The 21,509-nt window shown below is 37.9% G+C and overlaps 5 protein-coding genes and 1 non-coding gene across 7 annotated transcripts; 4 read left to right on the forward strand and 2 right to left on the reverse strand.

Moving 5' to 3' along the window:
* The first annotated feature begins 507 nt into the window (after nt 1-507).
* On the forward strand, nt 508-5,604 carry LOC145903456 (claudin-4-like). Of its 2 annotated transcripts, none has more exons than XM_082991536.1 (4): nt 508-805; nt 3,541-3,705; nt 4,643-4,903; nt 5,171-5,604. In XM_082991536.1, exons 1-4 carry the CDS (start codon nt 508-510, stop codon nt 5,446-5,448), a joined length of 1,002 nt encoding a protein of 333 aa, XP_082847662.1. In that variant the 3' UTR covers nt 5,449-5,604. The 2 variants fall into 2 exon arrangements, with proteins under 2 accessions (XP_082847662.1, XP_082847663.1); XM_082991537.1 differs by lacking the exon at nt 508-805 and adding an exon at nt 2,362-2,536 and having other exon boundaries at nt 4,643-4,897; nt 5,165-5,604.
* Nucleotides 5,605-6,647: 1,043 nt separating this feature from the next.
* LOC145902956 (uncharacterized) lies at nt 6,648-10,328 on the forward strand. The gene is made up of 11 exons (XM_082991048.1): nt 6,648-6,708; nt 6,767-6,852; nt 6,968-7,202; nt 7,420-7,628; nt 7,819-8,023; nt 8,122-8,304; nt 8,482-8,664; nt 8,948-9,114; nt 9,365-9,458; nt 9,574-9,734; nt 10,152-10,328. The coding sequence occupies exons 1-11, from the start codon at nt 6,648-6,650 to the stop codon at nt 10,326-10,328; spliced, it is 1,761 nt and encodes a 586-aa protein (XP_082847174.1).
* A 195-nt stretch (nt 10,329-10,523) lies between these two features.
* On the reverse strand, nt 10,524-13,720 carry LOC145901435 (lys-63-specific deubiquitinase BRCC36-like). The gene is made up of 8 exons (XM_082989115.1): nt 13,429-13,720; nt 12,874-12,990; nt 12,514-12,601; nt 12,368-12,456; nt 12,245-12,303; nt 12,006-12,137; nt 11,617-11,834; nt 10,524-10,923 (listed from the first exon to the last, which is right to left on the reverse strand). Exons 1-8 carry the CDS (start codon nt 13,546-13,548, stop codon nt 10,916-10,918), a joined length of 831 nt encoding a protein of 276 aa, XP_082845241.1. The 5' UTR covers nt 13,549-13,720; the 3' UTR covers nt 10,524-10,915.
* A 906-nt stretch (nt 13,721-14,626) lies between these two features.
* On the forward strand, nt 14,627-19,384 carry LOC145901434 (calcium homeostasis modulator protein 6-like). The gene is made up of 7 exons (XM_082989114.1): nt 14,627-14,837; nt 15,427-15,623; nt 15,805-15,931; nt 16,706-16,814; nt 16,920-17,013; nt 17,469-17,593; nt 17,942-19,384. Exons 1-7 carry the CDS (start codon nt 14,660-14,662, stop codon nt 18,153-18,155), a joined length of 1,044 nt encoding a protein of 347 aa, XP_082845240.1. The 5' UTR covers nt 14,627-14,659; the 3' UTR covers nt 18,156-19,384.
* Nucleotides 16,200-16,273, forward strand: Trnat-agu (transfer RNA threonine (anticodon AGU)). Its single transcript has one exon. It is a non-coding gene; the product is annotated as a tRNA-Thr (tRNA).
* Nucleotides 18,960-21,019, reverse strand: LOC145902957 (methyltransferase-like protein 27). The gene is made up of 5 exons (XM_082991049.1): nt 21,005-21,019; nt 20,437-20,663; nt 19,626-19,740; nt 19,450-19,564; nt 18,960-19,163 (listed from the first exon to the last, which is right to left on the reverse strand). Exons 2-5 carry the CDS (start codon nt 20,654-20,656, stop codon nt 18,960-18,962), a joined length of 654 nt encoding a protein of 217 aa, XP_082847175.1. The 5' UTR covers nt 20,657-20,663; nt 21,005-21,019.
* Nucleotides 21,020-21,509: the final 490 nt, after the last annotated feature.

Consider the following 21,509-nt stretch of genomic DNA (forward strand, 5'->3'; position numbering starts at 1 on the left):
TTATTGCGAATATATACGCGATATTTACATCGAGGGTTAACGGCCTGAAGGTTTCATCATAAGATCGAACAAATAAATCGGTTGCTGGGAAATGCATATCCACGTGTTGCTACGGGTGTGTTGTGGATGCGATATTTATTGAATGACGTATGTCCTCTTGTACGGGGATGGCAAGGCACAGTCGAAATAAATGCGTTTTATGTTAGCCAAGTAATAAGTCGTCCATTCAGCAGGCTTAGCATTGTGGTGACGTCATTTGTATTGTTAACGATTATCTGTTATGTCTCAACGTAAGTTAGGCAGCTGTAGAGAGTTATAAATTTTAAGTATTATACAATTTTGTTTGACGCGTTTAAGCACTTTTTAATGATACACCCTTACATTTTTATGGTATCGTTTAGAAGGAGGTTATGTATTGTGGTGTTATCATGAAACCACCAGTAGGCAAAAACGGTAAATATTTTTTGAATTTTATTTTCTTAGTTGGTGAACTGAAACAGGTTTGTAATGTCTGAGAAAGTTTCTCCTCTTTCACCCCTTCTACGGCGTGTATTGCTTGTGACTGCCATTATATCGTTTCTATTAATCACGTTCGTTCTGGCTGGGCCATGGTGGCGTGTGACGTCATCTTGGGGCAGCGCATCGGCCATGTCCACCATTTACACGTACGAGGGAGTATTTCTCACTTGTGTGCAAAGCTCTGGTTATCAAGGCAACAACCAATGTTTCCAGCTACCAATGTATTCCACCTACAACACTGGTGGATGGTATGGATCGGGCAGCGCTATGCGGATGGGTATCTATTGTAAGTAAACACCAACTAATGAGAATTTTATTACGATTGACGATCGTTGCTGGGAAACGCTGCGAACCAATGATCTCCAAGCTTAGTATAGTTTATGTGGGCGGTTGCGGTATTGCGACGTACATTCTCGTTTGTATCACGCGATCATTCTGAAACGTCAGTTGAGTTTCGGCGGGCTAAGTGTAAGCTGGTTAGTCTGTTTTAGGGCAAAGCAGAGCGAAACTTATGTTTCTGGCGTCTATTCGTAACTTGAAAATATTTTTTTTCAAACGGTTTTATAATAACGCTAGAGATTTACGAAATTAGTTGTTTTTTTAACTCACTTTGTTAAAAATTTTTTATTCAAATAGCTCTGGCAAACGTTCAGCAAAGCGTAAAAAAACGTTTTTACTCTGTTTTGGTTTTTCATCAATTTTTTCGTATGTCTTGTCGTTTTACCATATTCTTTTGATATATATTCGTAGCAGTAGAAACTTTCTTGTAAAACAAACTATCAAACTATCTTGTAAAATGCCGCCATCATCGAAGACACGCAACGCAGCTTTTATCCTTGCTCTGTTCGCTTTTCTTATGAAAACATTTATACTTGCTGCTCCATATTGGCGAACCACTTACCAATGGAGCAGTGCGGCTGTGATGACAAATATATGGATGTTTGAGGGCCTGTTTCTATCTTGCGTTCAAGAAGGTCAACAATACTCGCAATGCTTTCAACTGCAAATATTTATGGGCAGTTCTGGCGGGTACAACTCCGGTTATACAGGCTACATTTACAGTAAGTAGACTAATATGTAACAAAAAAAGAAGAGTTATGCAATCAAAGGCACGGTTTGATGCACATATTTTGCTGAGAGAATGTCACATGACTAACAAAACAGACAGGTCGCAGAGAAGCTCTTCCAAGGTGCTTGCCTCGTGTGGTTTACGTAAATTTCTTTAAATGGAATCATAGTGGTCTCATGTGGAGCTAGAGAGCAATTTGTTGACGTTCAAAATATTGCTTTATCGCGACAAAGAAACACAGTGGATCAGGGGCAAAAGATACTTATATTTTGTACTTAAAGCACTTTTTTAAATTTTAGTTGATAAATAATATACTAAAAATTAATAATATATAAAAATAATACAAACCCTTTAATTTTGTCGGTATTTTCAAAAAAATTTTGATTCGTAACAGAAAATTTTACATAAACCTTTCAATTTTGTGTTATTGCAATGTTACCAACTATCAAGTTTTGAAACCAATTTAATGGCATTGTTTAAACCAATAAAAACTTGAGACAAAATGACTAAACTATCTTTATGGCGTTGGTACTGGTGCAACGACGTTTGCGTTATGTTAATAATTAAGCGCACACTCCAAGCCAGTGTGCCATCATACAACCTTCAGCAAACAGCTAAATAGGCTTAGTTGCGTTTCACTGGGTGAGACAAATATTACAGTTTGGCGGGCAAAGGAAAGTGCCTTGTTGCTGGTTTAGTTCTGTGCAGATGTTAGAATGGATTCTAGCGAAACAAAGATTGCAGCCAGTGTTGGTTTGGGTTTAATTTCTTTTGTTATGCAACTTATTGTATTGGTCTTACCACAATGGCGGGTCAGCTCACGAGTGGCTTCTGAAATGAACATGAACATGATTCAAGCGTTTGAAGGCTTGTGGATTCGTTGCACCAGTTATGGATATTCGTATTGGAATTGCGATAATTATGATACAGCCTTGATTGGTCTCCCTGGTAAGCAGGAAAATGTTTATTTTGGAAACAAAGTAACAAGATTTGGTTTTGACTCGGTGATACAATCATGTTTACCATGTAAAATATCGTTGGAATATGATGACAGGAGATAAATCAGAAAAGTTAAAGGCTCATTGTGGTGTAACAAACTAGATAAAATCGAAGTTACTTGCTGATGCACAACAACATATTCGATGTAAATTGTTTAAAAAATAGTATGATGGTAACTGGCTGTTAAAATGCTTTGTCATCAAAAGTGTGTCACTAAACACAGTGGTGCTGGGACAACCAGTTGCTTTAGAAATTGGAATGTCTGCAAAATTTATAGGAACTTCTTGAATTACGCTAGTTCGGTGCTTCTTGGCACAAGAAATATAGAAAATCTGTTCCATTTTCCATTTGTTTAGTTAATTTTAATTGATTTGCCTGTAGTCACTTGATATTGCTGCACTTTGCAGCTTATCGCTATTATGGTGCTGAATGACAATAACAAACGTATTTATACATTACAGTCCGTCAGTTGTGCCATAAGATATCAACGAAAAAGTGTTTAAGTTTGTAATTGTGTCTGGAGATATGAATTATCAGTATGTTAGTGATTGTGACATGGACAAAATATTGATCTGCAGTTTTTTTAAAACAAATTTTCTTCGAATCATGTATAGCAATAAAATATTATTGTTACATCAATAAACACAACTTTCATTTCCTTAATGTTTGCCAAGAAGGAAGAAATGATTGACGAACGAAACGTATACAATGTTTGAATTGCGACTTCATATCAATAATGCGTGGGCACCAGATTACGTCATCGCCATTTGTCGCATGTTTGCTGAGAAATACCTTATGCCGGATACTTTTCAATGTATCAATGATTGCGCAACATCCACCTGGTTAAATAACCTGCGTATCACCTAGATAAAAACTGCTTTAAACTGTTTTTTCTTATCTGACTGCTTCTTTGAGAAGTCAGTTGTCTTATTTCAACCTCTTTGTTTGTGCAGCTTACTTAAACGCTTTTCGAGCGTTGATGATCATCGCGTTCATAGCTTCGATGGTGGGAGTTGTGTGTTCCATTCTGGGAATGAAATGTGCCAGCATTATCGAGGAAGATGGCACTGCCAAACGATGGGTTCTGATCATTGGCGGGATATGCCACCTTTGTGCAGGTACAATTTCATCAGCCGACACTAAAAATAAAAATCTACATTTAAAAATTCAATTCTCAACTCTTTGAGGTTGAAATTTAAATGAGATTTATTTCCATTATCCGTTTTAAAGATTTTTTGTTTAAATTTTCCAGCAGAACGGTCACAAATGCTGTTTTGCACTCCCCCCATAAACACACACACACACACACAAACACACAAACACACACCTTGTGTTATTGCATTAGTGATTTAATATTGTCAAATGCAAGTCATGTGTTGTTCACTGGGTTCTGCCACATAAATGCCAGCATATAAATCGTTTAACAACATAAGCGTCGATTTTTTAACGTTTTGTAAAATATTAAGGGTGACGTTTCCAGGTTTTGGAAACACGCAAAAAAACATTTCGTCAGTCGTATCGCCCTAAACATAGGTAAACGACGCAAATTCCGTTTCGTGTCACTTTGTTTTTGCACCGAACCATAATATCATACCACTAAGTTTTAAACACTTTAATTCCGAACCCCCTTACTGAAAGAAGGACATTTTTGTTTCACTCGGTCTATTGCAGATTCAGCTAATTATGAAATAGCATACAAATCTGTTACGCAACAATGCCGCTTCTTACCATTATGCCACAACAACTGCTGCGCTGCGTAACAATCCACGAGACATTTGTGTTTGTCCTGATTGGGGCGGTGATAATTAAGGTCATTTCAAACTAGCCTAACGCACAGTATAATGTATGTGGTTTTTCTGAGAATAGTTTTTAATTTAAACCAAATCCAGGGGTGATAATACATACCTTGTCACCCCTGTTTGCTTGTGAGGGGTGACATGTCACCCCAGTCACCCCTAAATCGACGCCTATGTTTAACAACATACTTGAGATATGGTGAAATCCATTACATAAAGAGCATGCAGTTCTCTTATTTATTAAAATATTTGTTTTCAGGTGTTCTTACCGGTGTTTGCGTGTCGTGGTACGCTGCCGAAGTTGTGAACGAGTATTACAACCCAATGTATCAAGCTCAAAAGTTAAAATACACCCTGGGCGCATGTTTGTATGTTGGTTGGATAGCCATGTTGTTTTCTTTGGTCACTGGATGTATGATGTCTTGCTGTACATGTTTCAACAAGCCTGTTGATGACCAGACATACAAATATGCACCAAACAAGAAACAGCAATACGCCTACACCCCCCCTGCTGGTATGTGTATTTTTCGTTTCATGAGGTTGTTGGCACCAGCAATGTAACAAAAAGCAACAGATTATGCTTTAAAACACGTCGTTGTCAAATTTTATAACCCCAATTAAAACACACAATAAAATGCAACTAATATTATTACCAAATGAAAACTAGAAAGCATTTCGGTTTTGCACCTAATGCGATGTACACACACTTATAACAAGTCATACAAAATGCAAGTACATTTTGCTTTAGCAGCGTACAAATTAAGCAAATGTTTACATATAGAGCCAGTGGCATACAGTAAAGAGCCAGTTTATGAGCAACGGCACACGATGCAATACGATAGAAGATCTGATTACTATGGAAAGAGTTCCTCTCGACGAAACGACAGAGCTTCATCGCACCATTCATCTCGTGATCGCGACCGTGACCGTGATCGTGCGTCTTCACGTCGTCGTGATTCAGTTTCGTCATCAGAAGAGAGTCACAGCACTAACGGTCGGGCCAAGTCTGGGCATGGCGGCAGCAGGCACGACAGCGACCTCATGCGGGCAAGCGGATTTGTCTGACTCGCATGTATTTCGACAATCCACTAAGTTTTTATTGTCGGCACGCGTAATTGGCCTCAAACGTCACTTTGGTAACAGCCGTTGTTGACTGTAAGTTAAAACCCAGGTTCATAAGTTATAGATCTTGAATTTGTAAAAGGATTTCCATTTACGTAATATTTAATTATTACATACAACAATTATCAAAATAATAGCCGATGGCACGTTCACTTCATGTAATTGGAGTATTGTTTCGTTCACATTTTGTACATAGGTTTTTATACCGTTTTGTATGTCGTTGTGTTATGCATTGACTGCTCATTTGTGTTTTGTAAAAGTAATTTGTGTGCAATTACGAAGAAAAGAAATTAGGCTATGTATTTAGATAATCAGGTGATCTAATAATCGACATTTTATATTGGCTGCCACGCTGTACGTGACGATGTAAATTTATTTTACAAATATTAATAAAATGTATATTTGTCACATAGTATTTTGTTTTATCAACAGTTATATTTTGCGATTTTATGCTTAGCATTACACTTGTTTTTAATTTTTAAAATGTGCTTGATGCATTTGCAACGAAGGACATAAATCAATTTTGGATAAACGCGAAACTTAACTTTGACAAGAAATTTTCTATTTCGTGATTTATTGAGATTTAAATTGCATTTCTGGTAACGCGTATTGCAACGCACGCAAATGCCCTCGTGCAGTAAAATCGAGGTATTAAAGCGACAGCCGACAAGCTTAGGATTTGCGCCCCTCTTTTGCCACGCGAATGGCAAGACAATGCATGGGGGAGAGATAATTGAGTATAACAACCCAGTAAACTTGATTGTGTTGCAAGGTTTCCGATTGGCCTGCCCTTAGCCGGCAATAAACGCTCGTAACATTGCAGTTCACTTTCGCAGAAGTTGTCAGCAGAAGTGTATATACAGAGCCTCAAGGTGAGACTCGGGTAATACTAGCTGGAAGTCTAGCACTGGTAAGGCCGCGTTTTTTTCCTGCAGTTTTGTTTGCGTTAATTTTTAAACCAGCAGAGAAAATGTGTCATTGTGAACGCCTGTACTGTCTATGCTAACAACATATCGTAAACGTGAAATAGAGAAGAATCAAACTTTTTTTGTTTGAGATTTAATTTGAAAATAAACAATCGTGTTTTTAAAGTTTTGCAGTTAATTCTGTTCCAACTGATGTCGAACACATAAAGATAGAACATGAATGTTTTGTTATTTCTTTGTCTTACCTCTATATCTGTGCTGTGGAAACAGACAACAGGTTGGTTCTATTTTCCCAGTTGCGTAACAATGGTAATTGTTTTAACCTTGTATTACAGCACTCAGCTGCATCACATGTACTGGTGAATCTTTGCAAGAATGTTATGCGACTGGAAAAGTAAAGCAATGTTGGCAACGGCAACAGGTAATATTTCTACTTTGATTGTTATTTGTGATAGTGCAGATTAAAAGTTAAAACAACATCTGTTGTTTTTTAATCATCGATAAAACGAAACAAAACCCCCAATTATATATTGCAGGTATGTTACACAGAAGTGCGTTACGAACAACCTCACCAAATCACCGGCCTTTACTCGCTAAAGCGGGTAACTGCTGGTTGCAAACAAAAGTTTGCATGTTTAAATGACGAAAGACAAAACCCAACAAACTGCTACCACGAAACCCCAAGATCTCCCCAAAGGTGTTATCGTTGTTGTCGATCACCTGACTGCATAGGTATGAGGGTGGAAAGGACAGAGCCTATGTGCTTCGATGGTAAGTTGAATTTACAATGTCACATGAGAAAGTAAATGTAGTCAGTTTGTTCGATAACTTACTGTATGTAAACATCCTCATAGGTACATACAGTAACTTTACAATAATGTGATCAAGCTTTCTAAAAGATAAAAATATGTGTTATGTGTACGACCAATATTTTTGGGAGGTTGTTTTGTAACAAGTCAGTTTCTGTTAAAACGTTTGTATATTTCAGCAATGAAGCGCTTTTTTAAGCGGTTCGATGTCAATGACGATGGCGTGGTTCATGCTTGGGAAGCAGAACTCCAATCCGAAGGACGCAAAATGAAAAGCATCGCTTTCTTCGTATCACTTTTTGCCGGACAGAAAGATTTCAAAAAGAAGGGGGCGGATTTCGTTAAGTTTCAGGCGGTCATGGGATCTTGGCTCGAAGAGCAGAAATTGGTATTCCAAATTGTTTACATACATACGTTAAAATTTGTAGACAGAAATATGTGTTTATGGTAAGCTTGGCCCTTGTTTGAAGCTTGCTCACACTTTTATCTGAGAACAATTGGCGGTCTAAAACAAACAACATACCAAACAGCACAAAAATTTCCAATATTGGTGACAAAACTGTAACACTATGTTTTAGGTCGCAGATCGTAATGGAAACGGGAAAATCTCGTTTTGGGAGTTTTACTTATTTCTACAAGGACAGAAAAATCTTTCGCACAGAGGAAAGGTGACTCAACTAGAGGCAAAGGAGATGTTTTTGAAACTTGCGAGAAAGCAGATCGAAATTGATCTGTGCCAGTTTATGGAAGTTTACTCATCGGATGTTTCCGAAAAACTGACTGGTTGGTTAATGTTTGTTTTGCAAGATATAATACGTAATCTTAATCGTGAATTTTCTTTTCTGTGAAATGTTAAAATAACGAATAACACCGATGTTTAGTTATTAAATGCAAGCAAAAGATGTACATTCCGAAGTACGGCATGAGGCAATGCACCAACTACGATATTTCGGGAAGCACTTGCTCATTTACCTGCCAACCTGGCTACCGTTTGATTGGTCCAAGCCAAGTCACGTGCTTGCGAACAGGACAATGGGACACACCTCGCGGGCCTTATTGTCGTAGTAAGTTCTGTCATACAACTATAATAATTTGTGACTTATTCGTTACGAAAATCTGTAGTGATGTTGAATGTAAACTTGCTCGCGGATGTTTGTTGCATTTTCTGTCTATGTTGGAGTTGACGCGGTGTGAGATATATCCTAAAGCGATGACAATGCAATTTTTCTCCTTATATGCAGTCATAAAATGTCCGAAAATCAAACAACCCAAAGGTGGATTGTTGAAATGCTCACGGTCCAACTACGCGTTTAGCGAATGTAAGACGACGTGCGACTCAAGATCCGGGTTCGTAATGACGGGAAATGGATTGTCGACATGCACGCCACAGGCTATTTGGTCAACACCAGCCGCGTGTTGTTCGCGTAAGATTAAGAATATTATGTCACGTATTGTTTTTGTTTTTTTAAATACTTACTTTTGAAATTTTTTAAACTTCTCAAAATAGGCAGGGTATATTTCGTTGAAAAAAAAATTTTTTTTCACCACTTAGGCTACCTTCCACTTTCAGTGGTAATAGGGAAAATTCCCGTATTTACAACAAATGCTTTTTATGATTCGTTTTCAGTCATAATATTTTCCCCTTGATCGTTGAATGACGATGTCGAACGACGTTATGTTTTGTAAAAAAATATATTTCTCATTTAGGACCTTGTCCACCGTTCGCTACACTGGATCTTATCATGGTTTTCGACAGCTCCAGTTCCGTGGGATCGGAAAACTGGAAGAAACTTCTTCAGTTTGCTGCAAAAATTCTAAAGTCTTTTCACATCAGTGACAACACCCTTCGAGTCGGTGCTTTTCGGTATAACAAGGTAATCTTCTTGATCCCACGTACCTTAAACGAGCAAGGACAGTATGATAAATACAGTGTGTAGTAGTGTCACAAAGGTTTGCATTTAAACCCTATGTGATGGACTTTTATGGGTATACAGCGTTATTGTAGGATAATTTGCTGAACATATTTGTAAAGAATAAGTTTTCGCTCAAATAAAGTTTTTGGCGTTTCTTAAAGGATTTAATTATTTGTTTGTATAAAGAAAAATTACCATGACTGTGTTGTAGCATGTTGACGTTCGAACGGAGATTTTAATGGGAGAAGCGAATACGTTCGAAGAATTGAACAAACGCATTCACAACATTCCTTATAATGGCTCAGGTAATCAACCCAGACTATCCTAGCCTACATATTGCTGCTTTGGTTGACAAAATGGAATATTTTGACAATCGTTTGTTTGTCGCTTACGGAGCGAATCTACATGTTTTGAATTTAGGAACATTGACCGGGCAAGCGTTGCAACACGCTTACGATTACAGCATACGTGTAAAACAAAATCGTCAGAACGTGAGAGATGTGCTTCTTCTTTTCACTGATGGTGTATCACAAGATGACGCTGTTGCACCCGCCAAGCGACTCAAGTCGATGGGTGTCAATGTGAGTGCGAATAGTTTGAACGTAACTTGAAGATAATCCCGCAACACTTGTTATTTGCCTCCATTTTTTCAAACAAATCTAACTTTCTTTGTTTCATTGTCACACGATTCCCCTTTAAAAACTCAAAGCAACGAACTAAGGAATCGCGACATAGTTAGGGAACAAGTTGATAACTAATTTTGTAATCAAAATTATTAAAATCTTCGCGTGTTTAGTGAAACATAGGCCTACTGTGTGCCGTTTACCTTTTTCGTATTTGGTAGCAAGGGTATCTCATTCAAACAAAATTCGTGCCTGAGCCTGTTAAATACGAATCATTTAATGCTCCAAACCACCTTGGACGTTAAAATGCATCAAATTATGTGGGATGTCGACGTGACACATTCAGTAACAGATTTGGGTTATGAACATTTCAAGGTGAACGTGGTTGGCATTAAGAACATGAAAGGAAAACTTGATCAAGAGACGATGAAACTGATGGTAAGTTCTCCTGCAGAGGATCATATCATGGTCATCTCTGGAGGATTTGAGGAGCTTACAGAGAAATTTGTTCAAAGAATTTCAAGACTGGTGTGTGGAAACCCGTGCAGGTAAACACCAGTTAAAATGGAATGCAAGTGGGGTTGTTGGAAAAGTGCAGGATTTTTTTGTAATAACGAAATCTAACATATAATCAATATTTTTGATTATTTATTATAAAACCAATAACAAGATTATTGTATTTTTGTTGTTTTAATAGTGAATTATTGTACATTTTGGAATATATTTTGCCACAAAAAATTCTTTGAAACAGGTTTACAAATTTATTTTGCATAAAGTGCAAAACTAACAATGAGATTACCATGTGAAACAAATGTTTTTTTACCCAAAATCACACAACATGTTTATGTAAAATGGAAAGAAGTATAATAAGGGTGATGCATTACATCAAAGGCAGTAAAAGAAAACCTAAAATGCACATTGAAAACGTTACACAGTGGTGAAAACAAAAGAAAACAAGAATATCAGATTATTGTTTTTTAATTTTATGTTTGACAAAACTTTTTTGTTTGGTTTTAACACTTTTATTAATATACTTTTGTATAAAAAGAAATCTTAGTAATGCTATATGAGAGCTGTGTTTTCATCCACTTTAGGCATCTTCTCACATGATGGTTGTGGATTCAAATTGCAATGACTGTTCAACCAACTGCAACACATACGAGAAATATATTACAAATGTGCACAAGAAACATTTCTTTGTGAATATTTATGTACTTTTTCAAAATGTGCACATTAAATGTCTTATTTTGTTGATGATTTTATATTTATATACCATTTTTTATTTGAAATAAATCAAAATGTGAGAAATTATTGACTAACAATTTGCGAAAGTGCATTTTTTAGACATGACATTATCGATTAGGAAAGTCACATTAAATTTAAACTTATTAAAAATAATTCCAATATTAACCTTTTTATAGCATACAAAGTACATAGTATTAATTATGATCAGAATACGAGAGCTTAGATTGCTAAATATAAAGGGCCTGTGCAGTGGGGGCTATCCTGCCTTGCTATACAAAAGTATGGTATTATTTCTGCGTTGTCTGATTAAGGTGGTGGAGATCCCCTACATATGTGAAGGTCGCCTGACAAGTTGTGCACTTGCACACCAGTGTACCTTGGCCACAATATACCCCGTGAAACCACTGAGCTCCTGTAGCTCAGTTGGTAAAGTGTTGCGCTTGGTTAGCTGAGGGTCGTGAGTTCAAACCTGACTGGGAGCTTGATTTTTCAGATCTCCCTCTGACTTGTCGGGATTAGTGGCTGATCCAGCTTGGCTTCAATGCATTGGCTGCAAATCCTGTAAACCTTAGTTTCAATAATGTCATAAACTAACCACCATGTCCATCAAGTGCCACAGATTCCAGTTCAGCAACCATTTTTCTTAATTCTTCATTTTCAGCCTCAATTTCCATTATCTTTATTTTGTGGTTGACATTGGTTTGCTCCAAAATTTGTAAAAGCGGAGAAATCACTGTTTCAGTGATGTTACAGATGCTTTGTGTGTGAACGGAGGCGTTGTGTAACTTGGTTAATATACAGCTGCCGCACGACCTAAAACCGACAAACATAAACTATTTGGCACTAAGTACAATTTGATTCTATGGTAGGAGAGATAATATGGAACTTGAAAGGAAAGTTGGATTCTGGCCAGTTTTGCATTTGTTTTATGTATGTATATATATAGGTTTGCAAAGTTTAATAACAGCTTATGTAGTTTCTTACCCTACAACTGCATTGTATGCTTCACATTCCTCATGAACTAATGTTTTTGGCAAACTTGTCAATGTCTGAAGGTTAGCTTCACTCAAACTTTGACTTCTTTCCAGGTAGATTGGAACTTCAATACGTTGGTGCCTGCAGTTCATACAACACAAGACACAAATTAAATCTGCGAAACACTTGTTTGTAACAGCAGTGTTGTACACTAAATGGTAAAATAACAAGTAACATTTTTTACTCACTGAGAACTGTCGCCCATACTTGTCAATGATTGGAAGCAAATCATTTCTACAGTTTGGTGCTAAATCACACAAGTTATTTCGTTAAAAACAAAAATTAATATTTTTAAAAATGAAATAATTTACCATGTTTGATTTGTTCTCATTAAAACACGAGAATATCAACCCGACAAACGTCTCATCCATCATCTGATACATTGCCTGGGTCTGAACATCTTAATGCAAATGAGCAATTAAATACAAATAATGCATGTAACACAAAGTAAGCTTACCAACATGTGAAGGCCAAACAGTAATATGTGGGTGGGAGTGATACCAACCAACAATTCGTAAATTCTTTCCACTTTTAATGGCCAACTCGTACACACATGGTATTTTGTCAAGGAATATATTTGTAGTTTTCTAAACTGATAGCAGTATTCTCTACAACTAGAGCATTGGTGTTTACTTTTTACACTAGTTTTGTGAAAGCAGCCATAAGCCAACAAGTGCCAAAATCTACAACTGTGTTCACTACAATAGCTTTCTGGAACTTGGATAGCTAAAACATACATTTATGAACTATAAATAAACTAGATAAACCAGAATGAATGTTACAACAGGTCTAGCCAAAAACACATTGGTTGGGATATCTCAGCATAGGATGAAGCATTGGAAAGTTGCTCAACAGATATTTCAACTCTGTCTTTGCGTTTGTCCATTCTTCGAAGTAGAAGAACAGCAGAAATGTTAATTTCACAGCCAGAGAGCTAAACAAAACAGAATATAGTTATTGTGTATAAGCTGCAGACAGATGGCCACTGTTTCGACCTAAAAGGTCTCATCAGTGCAGCTGGTGTGACTTTCAGACGACTTTGCTGACTAAACGGCCAAGCAAAGACTTCCACTTTGTGGTGACTATACAATCACCGTCATCCGTTGGGCATCAAACTAGGTGCAACCTTATGGAGAAAACAAGGTGGAAACACTATGGCCAAGCAACACTCAACCAATAGTGCCGTCAGGCCCCGTGTCTAATCATTTGATAAGCAATGTGGAGCCAATTATATGCCAATAAGAAAATAGTTAGTATGCACAATCCAAACTTTTCATAAATAATATGCTAGTGGTAGTATAAGGTTTTCAAATACTCCCCATAACAATCACGAGTTTAGGATAATAGATGAACACATAAACACATGCAATACCTTCTCGATCATTTCTCCAATGCACAATCCCATAACTTCTTCCGTCTCATTTGACAAAGCATGCATTAGACAGGTTAGATAGGCATCACAGTTTAACCTCACGCACGCCACTGATCCCATTTCAGGAGTCTTTTGTGTACAAATAAAATGAGAATTCTGAATTGTTGCAGCAACAATTACTTTTGATAACTACCAAAATCAATAATTCCCGAATGATTTGTAGAAAAAAATAATATGAAAACAGAAAAATACTGTTTTTTCACTGTTTCTGAAAGTCTTTGTATGTTTTTGACCAAACTCCTAAACCAAAAGTTTTTAATTTCTGCTGAGTAATTGTTTTTCGGAAAAGTGACAAGGCATAAAAGTCGATTTTGTGGCTATTTTAAACTTTTCAAAAGCTGTTTTTTTGCAAATAGGCATCATATCCATTAGACCACTTATCACGCTATATTTCTCCACACTACAAAAAGATTACAATGATGTTAATATGAATCCTAATTATTTGCCCTAAACCATATGTTTGTTACGCTTTCGAGCATACTGGAGTTATGGTCTGGTTATTTTCTAAAGGTAGCAGTTGGACGTGACGCTTGTGCAAGTAACAAGGTAACACTCACTAACAAACATTTAGGTAACGTGTTTTTCCAAACCGAATGTCCATTTCAAAAGAAACCGTATCCAATTACTTGCAACAAAGAGCCAGCAGAAAGCGAAGTAGCTTCAGGCAAAGTGATGTATGCTACGTGCCTTATTTCTGGAGCTTTTCTCATTGATCTGACTGGGTTGTCGGTTTATTTAGTGAAAGGTAGCGAACTCGCACGGGTAAACATTTTGTGGAGATACATAGCTTATGATATCATACACAGGGGGAAGCTGGGAGTGTTGATGACGTCATAATCGCGTTAATGTGGTGGCACACAGAGGGTCAGGTAAATCTATTAGTTTGGCCATTGTTAATTCTAGTTAATTCTGACTGTTCATACGTGTCAAATACTCAACAAGTTTCTTATAAGTTATAGAACTGCAATTGAAGATTGTCCGACAGTGTTGAACGGCATTCACAGTATTTCTTTAGTTTGTAGGCAATATGTACCCGATTTCTTTAAAACGATCAAGGGACGTCGCCATTCGTTGTCTACAATGTCAGGACTTAGTTTGTGACCTGTAACGTTTGTGTTCTTCACATACATCAGATCGTTTAACACAATAGAGGTTTGTCAGCCCTTCGGGCATGGCTTCTGTGGCCAAAAATTTAAACGCGGCTTTTTTATCTGTTGGAAAAACTGTGAAGACCAGCTCGGGTTCAGCAATTAACATTGTGATATGCCTGGCAACTGTAGGATCCGAACAGTTATTTTCGTTTGCTGTATTTAACTGTCCATGTCCTCCAGCCAATGGAACAGAATCAGGTATTCTGTTACAATTAACTTCCTACGTGGTTTTTATTATTTTGCACGAAATTTGATAATTCACAGAACATTTGTTATTTCAGCAAAGGTGAAGAAACACAAATTCAAAATATCGCTTTTCGTTTGCTAATTCCACTTAGTTATATTCTGCGAAATAGTTGATTAGCAAGTGCAAGGCTACTAGAATGTGTTGGTCACAGTAATGAAGCGAGTTATAAGCATATACCTTATACCGTTGAACAGTAATTAAATCTTCGTGTGAAACGCTCAGGTAATACAAAAGTAAAAGAAGTTAAGATAAGAAGATCATTCCAATATTCCAGAAAAAATTTTTTCAGGAAAAGAACAAACATGAGCCAGTCATAAATATTTTGTCTTTCCTCCTGTAATTTACTTAAATGTAGTTTATGTCCAATATCACTGGTCGCAGTATATGGCGTAATTCATAGGCGAAGTCAAAAGTAAGCGATTTAAACCCAATCTGTATAAAGGCAAATATATCGATAATTCATGTTAATACCTGGTGTACTTCCATCCCTACCAACTAACTGAAAACGACCTAACGCCATATTTTTGTATTTTGACACAGTTCGGCTAGGCGTTGTCAATGGCAACGTCATCTATGGCAGTGTGTTCATTATCGTTCCTTCAGTCACGCTGTTCTTCCTCGGTTATGCGATGAACATCCGGACTTGGAAATTGATGACTGGATGTTGTAAAAGGGATCCTCTTGCTTCGAGAGGTTACCTCGCAGGATGCAGCACTTTATTGGAGATTTTTATGCAGGTAGTGAAACATTTTGAAATTTTAAATTGCGACGTGTGAGCAAACTATATATAGAATAACGCAGTGTATCCGTCGCTACAAAACAAATACCGTAATAATGGCAATGGACAGATTAACAGTTCTGTATTTTAAACTTTTAAATGTAGTTGAAGCGACAATTTAAACGTTTTCGATTTTGCAGTCATTGGTGGCGCCCTGTGCTTGGATTTCAATCGCGTTTCTTGACGGCAAGTACTACGCATGCGCTACGACCTTCAAACCGTATGACATGGCTTGTAGCGACGTCGTAAAAACTCCAGCAAATAAACGTAAGTTTTTCCATGGATTGAAATTGTAAAAATGCTTTGATATAAAACAATATTGTCCAGATCTAGGTCAGAAAATGAAATGAAATACTTGATGAAAACAAGACCTGCGCAGTGGGGCGATCCTGCCAATCATGCCATTGCATGAAATATAACTTCGTTATCTGATACGGTGGTAGAGATCCCCTACGTATATGTGAAGGTTGCCTGACAAGTTGTGCGCTTGCGCACCAGCGTACCTTGGCCACAATATACCCCGCGAAACCACTAAGCTCCTGTAGCTCAGTTGGTTGAGCGTTGGGCCTAGTTAGCCCAGGGTCGTGAGTTCAAACCTCACTGGGAGCTTGATTTTTCAAATCTTGCTCCGACTTGTCAGGAAAAAGTGGCCGATCCAGCTATTCTGCAATACCTGGGCTGCCAAGCCTGCAAATCTAATGATCGCGATACGATAGCTGTGATCGCCAAGCAAGGACCTGCGCAGTGGGGCGATCATGCCATTGCCTGAAATATTACTGCGTTGTTGAAAACAAAGAAGTTCAAGCGCACCAGCGTACCTTGGCCACAATATACCCCGTGAAACCACTGAGCTCCTGTAGCTTAGTTGGTAGAGCGTTGGGCCTGGTTAGCCCAGGGTCGTGAGTTTAAACCTCACCGGAAGCTTGATTTTTCAAATCTCGCTCCGACTTGTCGGGAAAAGTGGCTGATCCAGCTTGGCTTCAATGCCTTGGCTGCGAAGCCTTTGAACCTTGTTGAAAACAATGTCTTATTTTTTTGCAGTTCCTTATACTGTGGATTATGAGAGACAAATACAAACTTCTCAGGTTATTGGTTGGGTTTTTATCGCTACCGCTTTGATCATTGGAGGATTTTTTTACATGTGCTACCGGTAAAAGATACGCCATGAGCATTTTTTAAAACGAAGTAAAGCTTTCAATGAAACGCATGCATACAACAATTTGGAACATAGTATCGACCAAATGCATTTCGTCAGATGGATTTCCCCTTTGACGTACCACCAACGTCATTACATGATGTGGTATCAGGAGATAGAGAAACAGCAATTTGAAGAAATCGCTAAAGAAGAGGTAACGTTTCATGTGGAGGAACTGTCGGGTTGTACAAAGCAATCACGACTCGTTTCCTTGCATATACAAATTCAAAGTATTAAGGTTCTATTGCATCGATAAATGATAATTAGCTTAGGGTTTAACAACCTGGAGTCAATGTACTTTGTGGGGCATGTATGCCGAAAATGTCTCACAACAGAGTATTTTGTCTCCTTGAACTTTTGGGTACGTGACTAAAACAAGGTTGAGGTTTACTGTTCCATCTATCAGGTATTAAGAAGCAGCCCTCGCTTAAAATAATTTAATATTGTCTTGCCGAGCGTGTTTGGTTGTGGCTGATATGTTACCTTTGCGTTGTAACTTAAACTTGTTTCAGTGATTTATCGTTAAAATGCAATCCCGTATTTGTATTTCTGCAAACTCTAATGTTCACAGTATTATTGCAAGGAAATATGGCAAATATTTTGTTACAGATTACGAAGGAAACGAAGGAAAACGTAAAGAGCTTTCTTAAACACAGACGCGAGAAGGAATATTGGGACAAAATTAGCACTGTGTTTACTCATACCAAGAATAAGGAAGGTTACGAAGTTTACAGGTAAAATGTTATGAATATGTTGTGCATTTCCACGCACTAAATTCGTGGACTTTCAATTCACCCATTGAGACTATTTGAACATTTGTTTCAAAAAACGATTTATTGCATAGGGCTATCCACTTAGACCTCCATTGTGTAAAACATGATTGTAAGACAACCACCAGGCAGGGAGTAAACCACCATATACCATACCTTAATATCAGTTGTTGCAAATCATCTTGTATATAGGTCGACACGCAAAGAAGATTTGGCAAATTTCCTCAACCTTCACGGTTGTTTATACTTTGCACTAAAACCGTTACAGTTTGCAATTCCTTTAAGTTTACAGAACTGTTTTACAATTTCAAGCCGTCTGGATCAGTGGTGTGAACAAAACGAAGGGACATCTTGCGTGGACGATAACCATAAAAAACCACGTGACCTGTCGTCTGACGCAAGCGTTTCTTCTCTTGGCAAAGTAGATGAGACCACTACCAACACCGTGGCAACAGAAATGGAAACGTTAAAAAACGATGCCGAAACGTTACAGCTGCTAAAATCAATGCCAGACACGAAATTCTGATTGTAAGTAAGAATAAAACCCAATGAGGATAAGATGTTCCAGCACTGCAATGAAAGATGTAAAGGATATTTGATGTCTCCTGTTAATTCCAAGCGGAGTTAACCGTTAAACGAACATACAGACTGATACGTTCCATTGTGTTTGCAATGATGAAAAGTGTTTGGGATTGTTTAACGTATATTCGTTTTCCTATACATATATAATTTATTTTTTCGCATGCGGACTTGCTGCATGTATCAAAACAGACGGGGCTTCAAAGCAAATATGGCACTAAACAAGTAAACACGGCTTGTTTTGAAATGATGGAAATGACGTTGTCCGCACGTATGAATCATAAAATTAACTAAAATGATATCACTACATTTCGGAAATTAATTTTAAAACTTTGTTATGAAACATTTTGTAGTTTAATGTGCAAAATGTGTCATGTAGACAACAAAGTTATGATTTATAAAAGGCTACTGTATAAAGTAGTTAGATTAACCCAACTCGAAATCCAATGAAAAAACGACTCATCACATTCGTTTCCGTCGTAATTCAACCGACCTTCGTAACTACGTATGGTGCACCACCAGCACTGTCAATACACTAAAGCACAAAATAGCAAATCGTGCTCCTACAGTAGTTGCGTGGTTGAAGCTCCACTCCACTCTAACCTCCCACTACACTTACTGTTTTCCGGGATGTGAGCTGCGTTTTACTGATGGGGTCATTCTACGCGTTCTTATTTATATTTTATTATATAGCTGTAACAGCGGCAATGCATGTTGGTTTAATTTAGGCGGTAACATGAGAAAACCACATTTAAGCAAGTTTTTTGTAAACAAACACTTCGGTTTCTCCAACATCTTTATGCCAACTCTGCATACATCTTTCCACCAGCGATATCTTGCCAGATTTGATGAAATCTTCGATAGTTTTGTTTAGCAGCATGTCGTATGCTTTTGATCGTGTCTTTCGTAAATTCCACACGAGGAAGCCGCCGACCTTTGCGGCATCAACCATGTACTGCAGTAAATGTAAGTTAATTTGAAGCAAACCTTATTGCACAGTGTATGGATTTCTGCCATTGGCACTAAAATAAGACAATTTCTTCAATGCTCCGTGTCAGTTTCTGTCTATAAATGTACCCCTGGTGCACTGTTTGATACGAGATTGAATTTCAATGTATTTGTTTAACAACCAGTCTCTTAAGAAAACAGTGCACCAGAAAGTATTATGATAAAATAATAGAGTGAGGTTTTATTCTTTTGTTGTGTCTTTCTTACATAAAAGTGTGTAAAGAATTTCTTACATCAATGGTTACAGGCTGGCAATTATTTGGGATAAATGCTCCAATGCAAAAAACTGCATCATACGAATTATTCTTCAACGGAAACTCGCCCTCCAGGCAATGTCGAATAATATTCCTACATGCGAAAAGTTTGAATATAGATTAAAAGTCCTAAAGTTAAAGTAATTGAATACAACCTGAACTTGATGTTCTTTTTGCTCGCTATGTAAAGCATTTCCATGTTGGCATCCAATATGTCAATTTCACCACCAAAGCCCTCGACGCGCAAACTTTGCCCGACCGCCCCGGTGCCTTTAAAGCACAAACAAAAAAAGTAAACACATATACTTCGCTTTTATGCACACAAAGCACAAGCTTTTGCCAGTCGGACCAGCCTGGCTATTGTTTGCCTGCACTTTCGAAAGTCAGCATCGAACCCGTGTTGATAAAATCTACGCTGATGTCGCTGATAAGGCAAACTGCACAAAACACATTAAAACCAAAATAACTCACACAGACTGTGGACGATCAGGTCAGGCGATGTTTTATTTGAGATTAAACAGAAAAATTAATTTTGACATAGCCGTCATCGTCGGTTTCTGTGCTAACAGAATGTTTAAACGCCTGACGCTGCATGATCGTCCATGTGTGAGTTATTTTGGATATCAGACAAGTCAGGACAGATCCGTCGGCACCACCGAGCAAACAGGCTGAATTCAGCTGTCTAAATGACATTTTCTCTCACGTGGAAGCCACACACAAAAAAAGAACAGAAAAATGCTGACAGCGCGAAATATCTATTCCAAATAACAGCGAGGCAGAGCCTGATGTTAAAAGATAGTGCTTTGTGTGCATATTACCATTACGGATGGTATACAGTGATCGGCCAGCATCTGCGGTCCATGGTTAGACCTCAATTTTTTAATATTTGAAGTACTTCGCTTTTATATCTGTAACTGCGACATTTTACCATCATTTGGTTTAACCATTACATTTGTCAAAACAAACCTGTGGCTATGTCCAAAACCAAAGCGTGCTTCCCAATATATTTCAAACACATTTCGGCTGCAACTTTTGGGATAGTGTAGCCAGTTGCTGATGTGTCTTTGTCATAATTCTTGCTCCATTTGTCGTAAACCAACTGCGAGTCCACAGGGGTATCACAATTTAATTCCTCGGAATGCGTCAAAGACCAGGATTTCCACTGAAGTGTAGTTTGCTCTGTCATGTTTGCTCTATACACACAAATCATTGTAGTTGACTCAAATGCATTTAAAACACTTGTTACGTGTTTGATAAACGTTATTAACTGTTCTTAGTTCGCTTATATTTGGCAAACTAAGAATGATTCTAAAACTTTATTTCACACAAAACTAGTCTCAAAAAACTGTTTCACAAACTATTTTCTTACAACGTTATGCAACACCGCCAATGTATTTACAGTGCCTCCAACCAAGTTACTTTGATAAACGCAAAGTTATGATGTTCTGAATAATATTATATGGAATCGTAATAAAATTAACAAAGAATGGCGAAACTGTCTCCACGAAACAAAGTGACACAGTTTATCACATACCTGGTGTGAAGTTGGACTCGCTCTCTCTGCCCTTCGCATTGACCACGCAGATTATAAATAGGCAGCGCGATGACGCATGAAAAAAGAGTTGTGCCACGCGTAATACAGCAAAACTCGAACAAAGTCCAACGTGACGTGTTTGTTCTTGCTCTGACCCGGTATAGCCCTTCATAAGGAGGTGCAAAGACGGGCGATGTTTGTCTTTGTGTATGAAAAGATCAGCGCTTTTGTCCAACGACTTGGAGAACTTTCTTTGGGGTGTGAGTGACGCGACATAGATGTCGGTAAGAGCCTTCAAACAGCCGACCTCAAAGCTGACAAGATTCGACGCGGGGACGGTTCGGTGGGTGTTTGTCACGTTTCACTATTTCAAAGATGACTGGTTTCTGGACAGCAGTGTACACGAGGGGTTTATTCTTACCCGCCAAAAACTTACCCGCCAAAAAGTACACGAGGCACATTTTTACCGGCACAGTATTCAAGCCCGACTCATTAAATCAGCTCC

Source organism: Ascidia mentula, chromosome 5 (genome assembly GCF_947561715.1).
Source record: "Ascidia mentula chromosome 5, kaAscMent1.1, whole genome shotgun sequence".
Taxonomy (NCBI): Eukaryota; Metazoa; Chordata; class Ascidiacea; order Phlebobranchia; family Ascidiidae; genus Ascidia; species Ascidia mentula.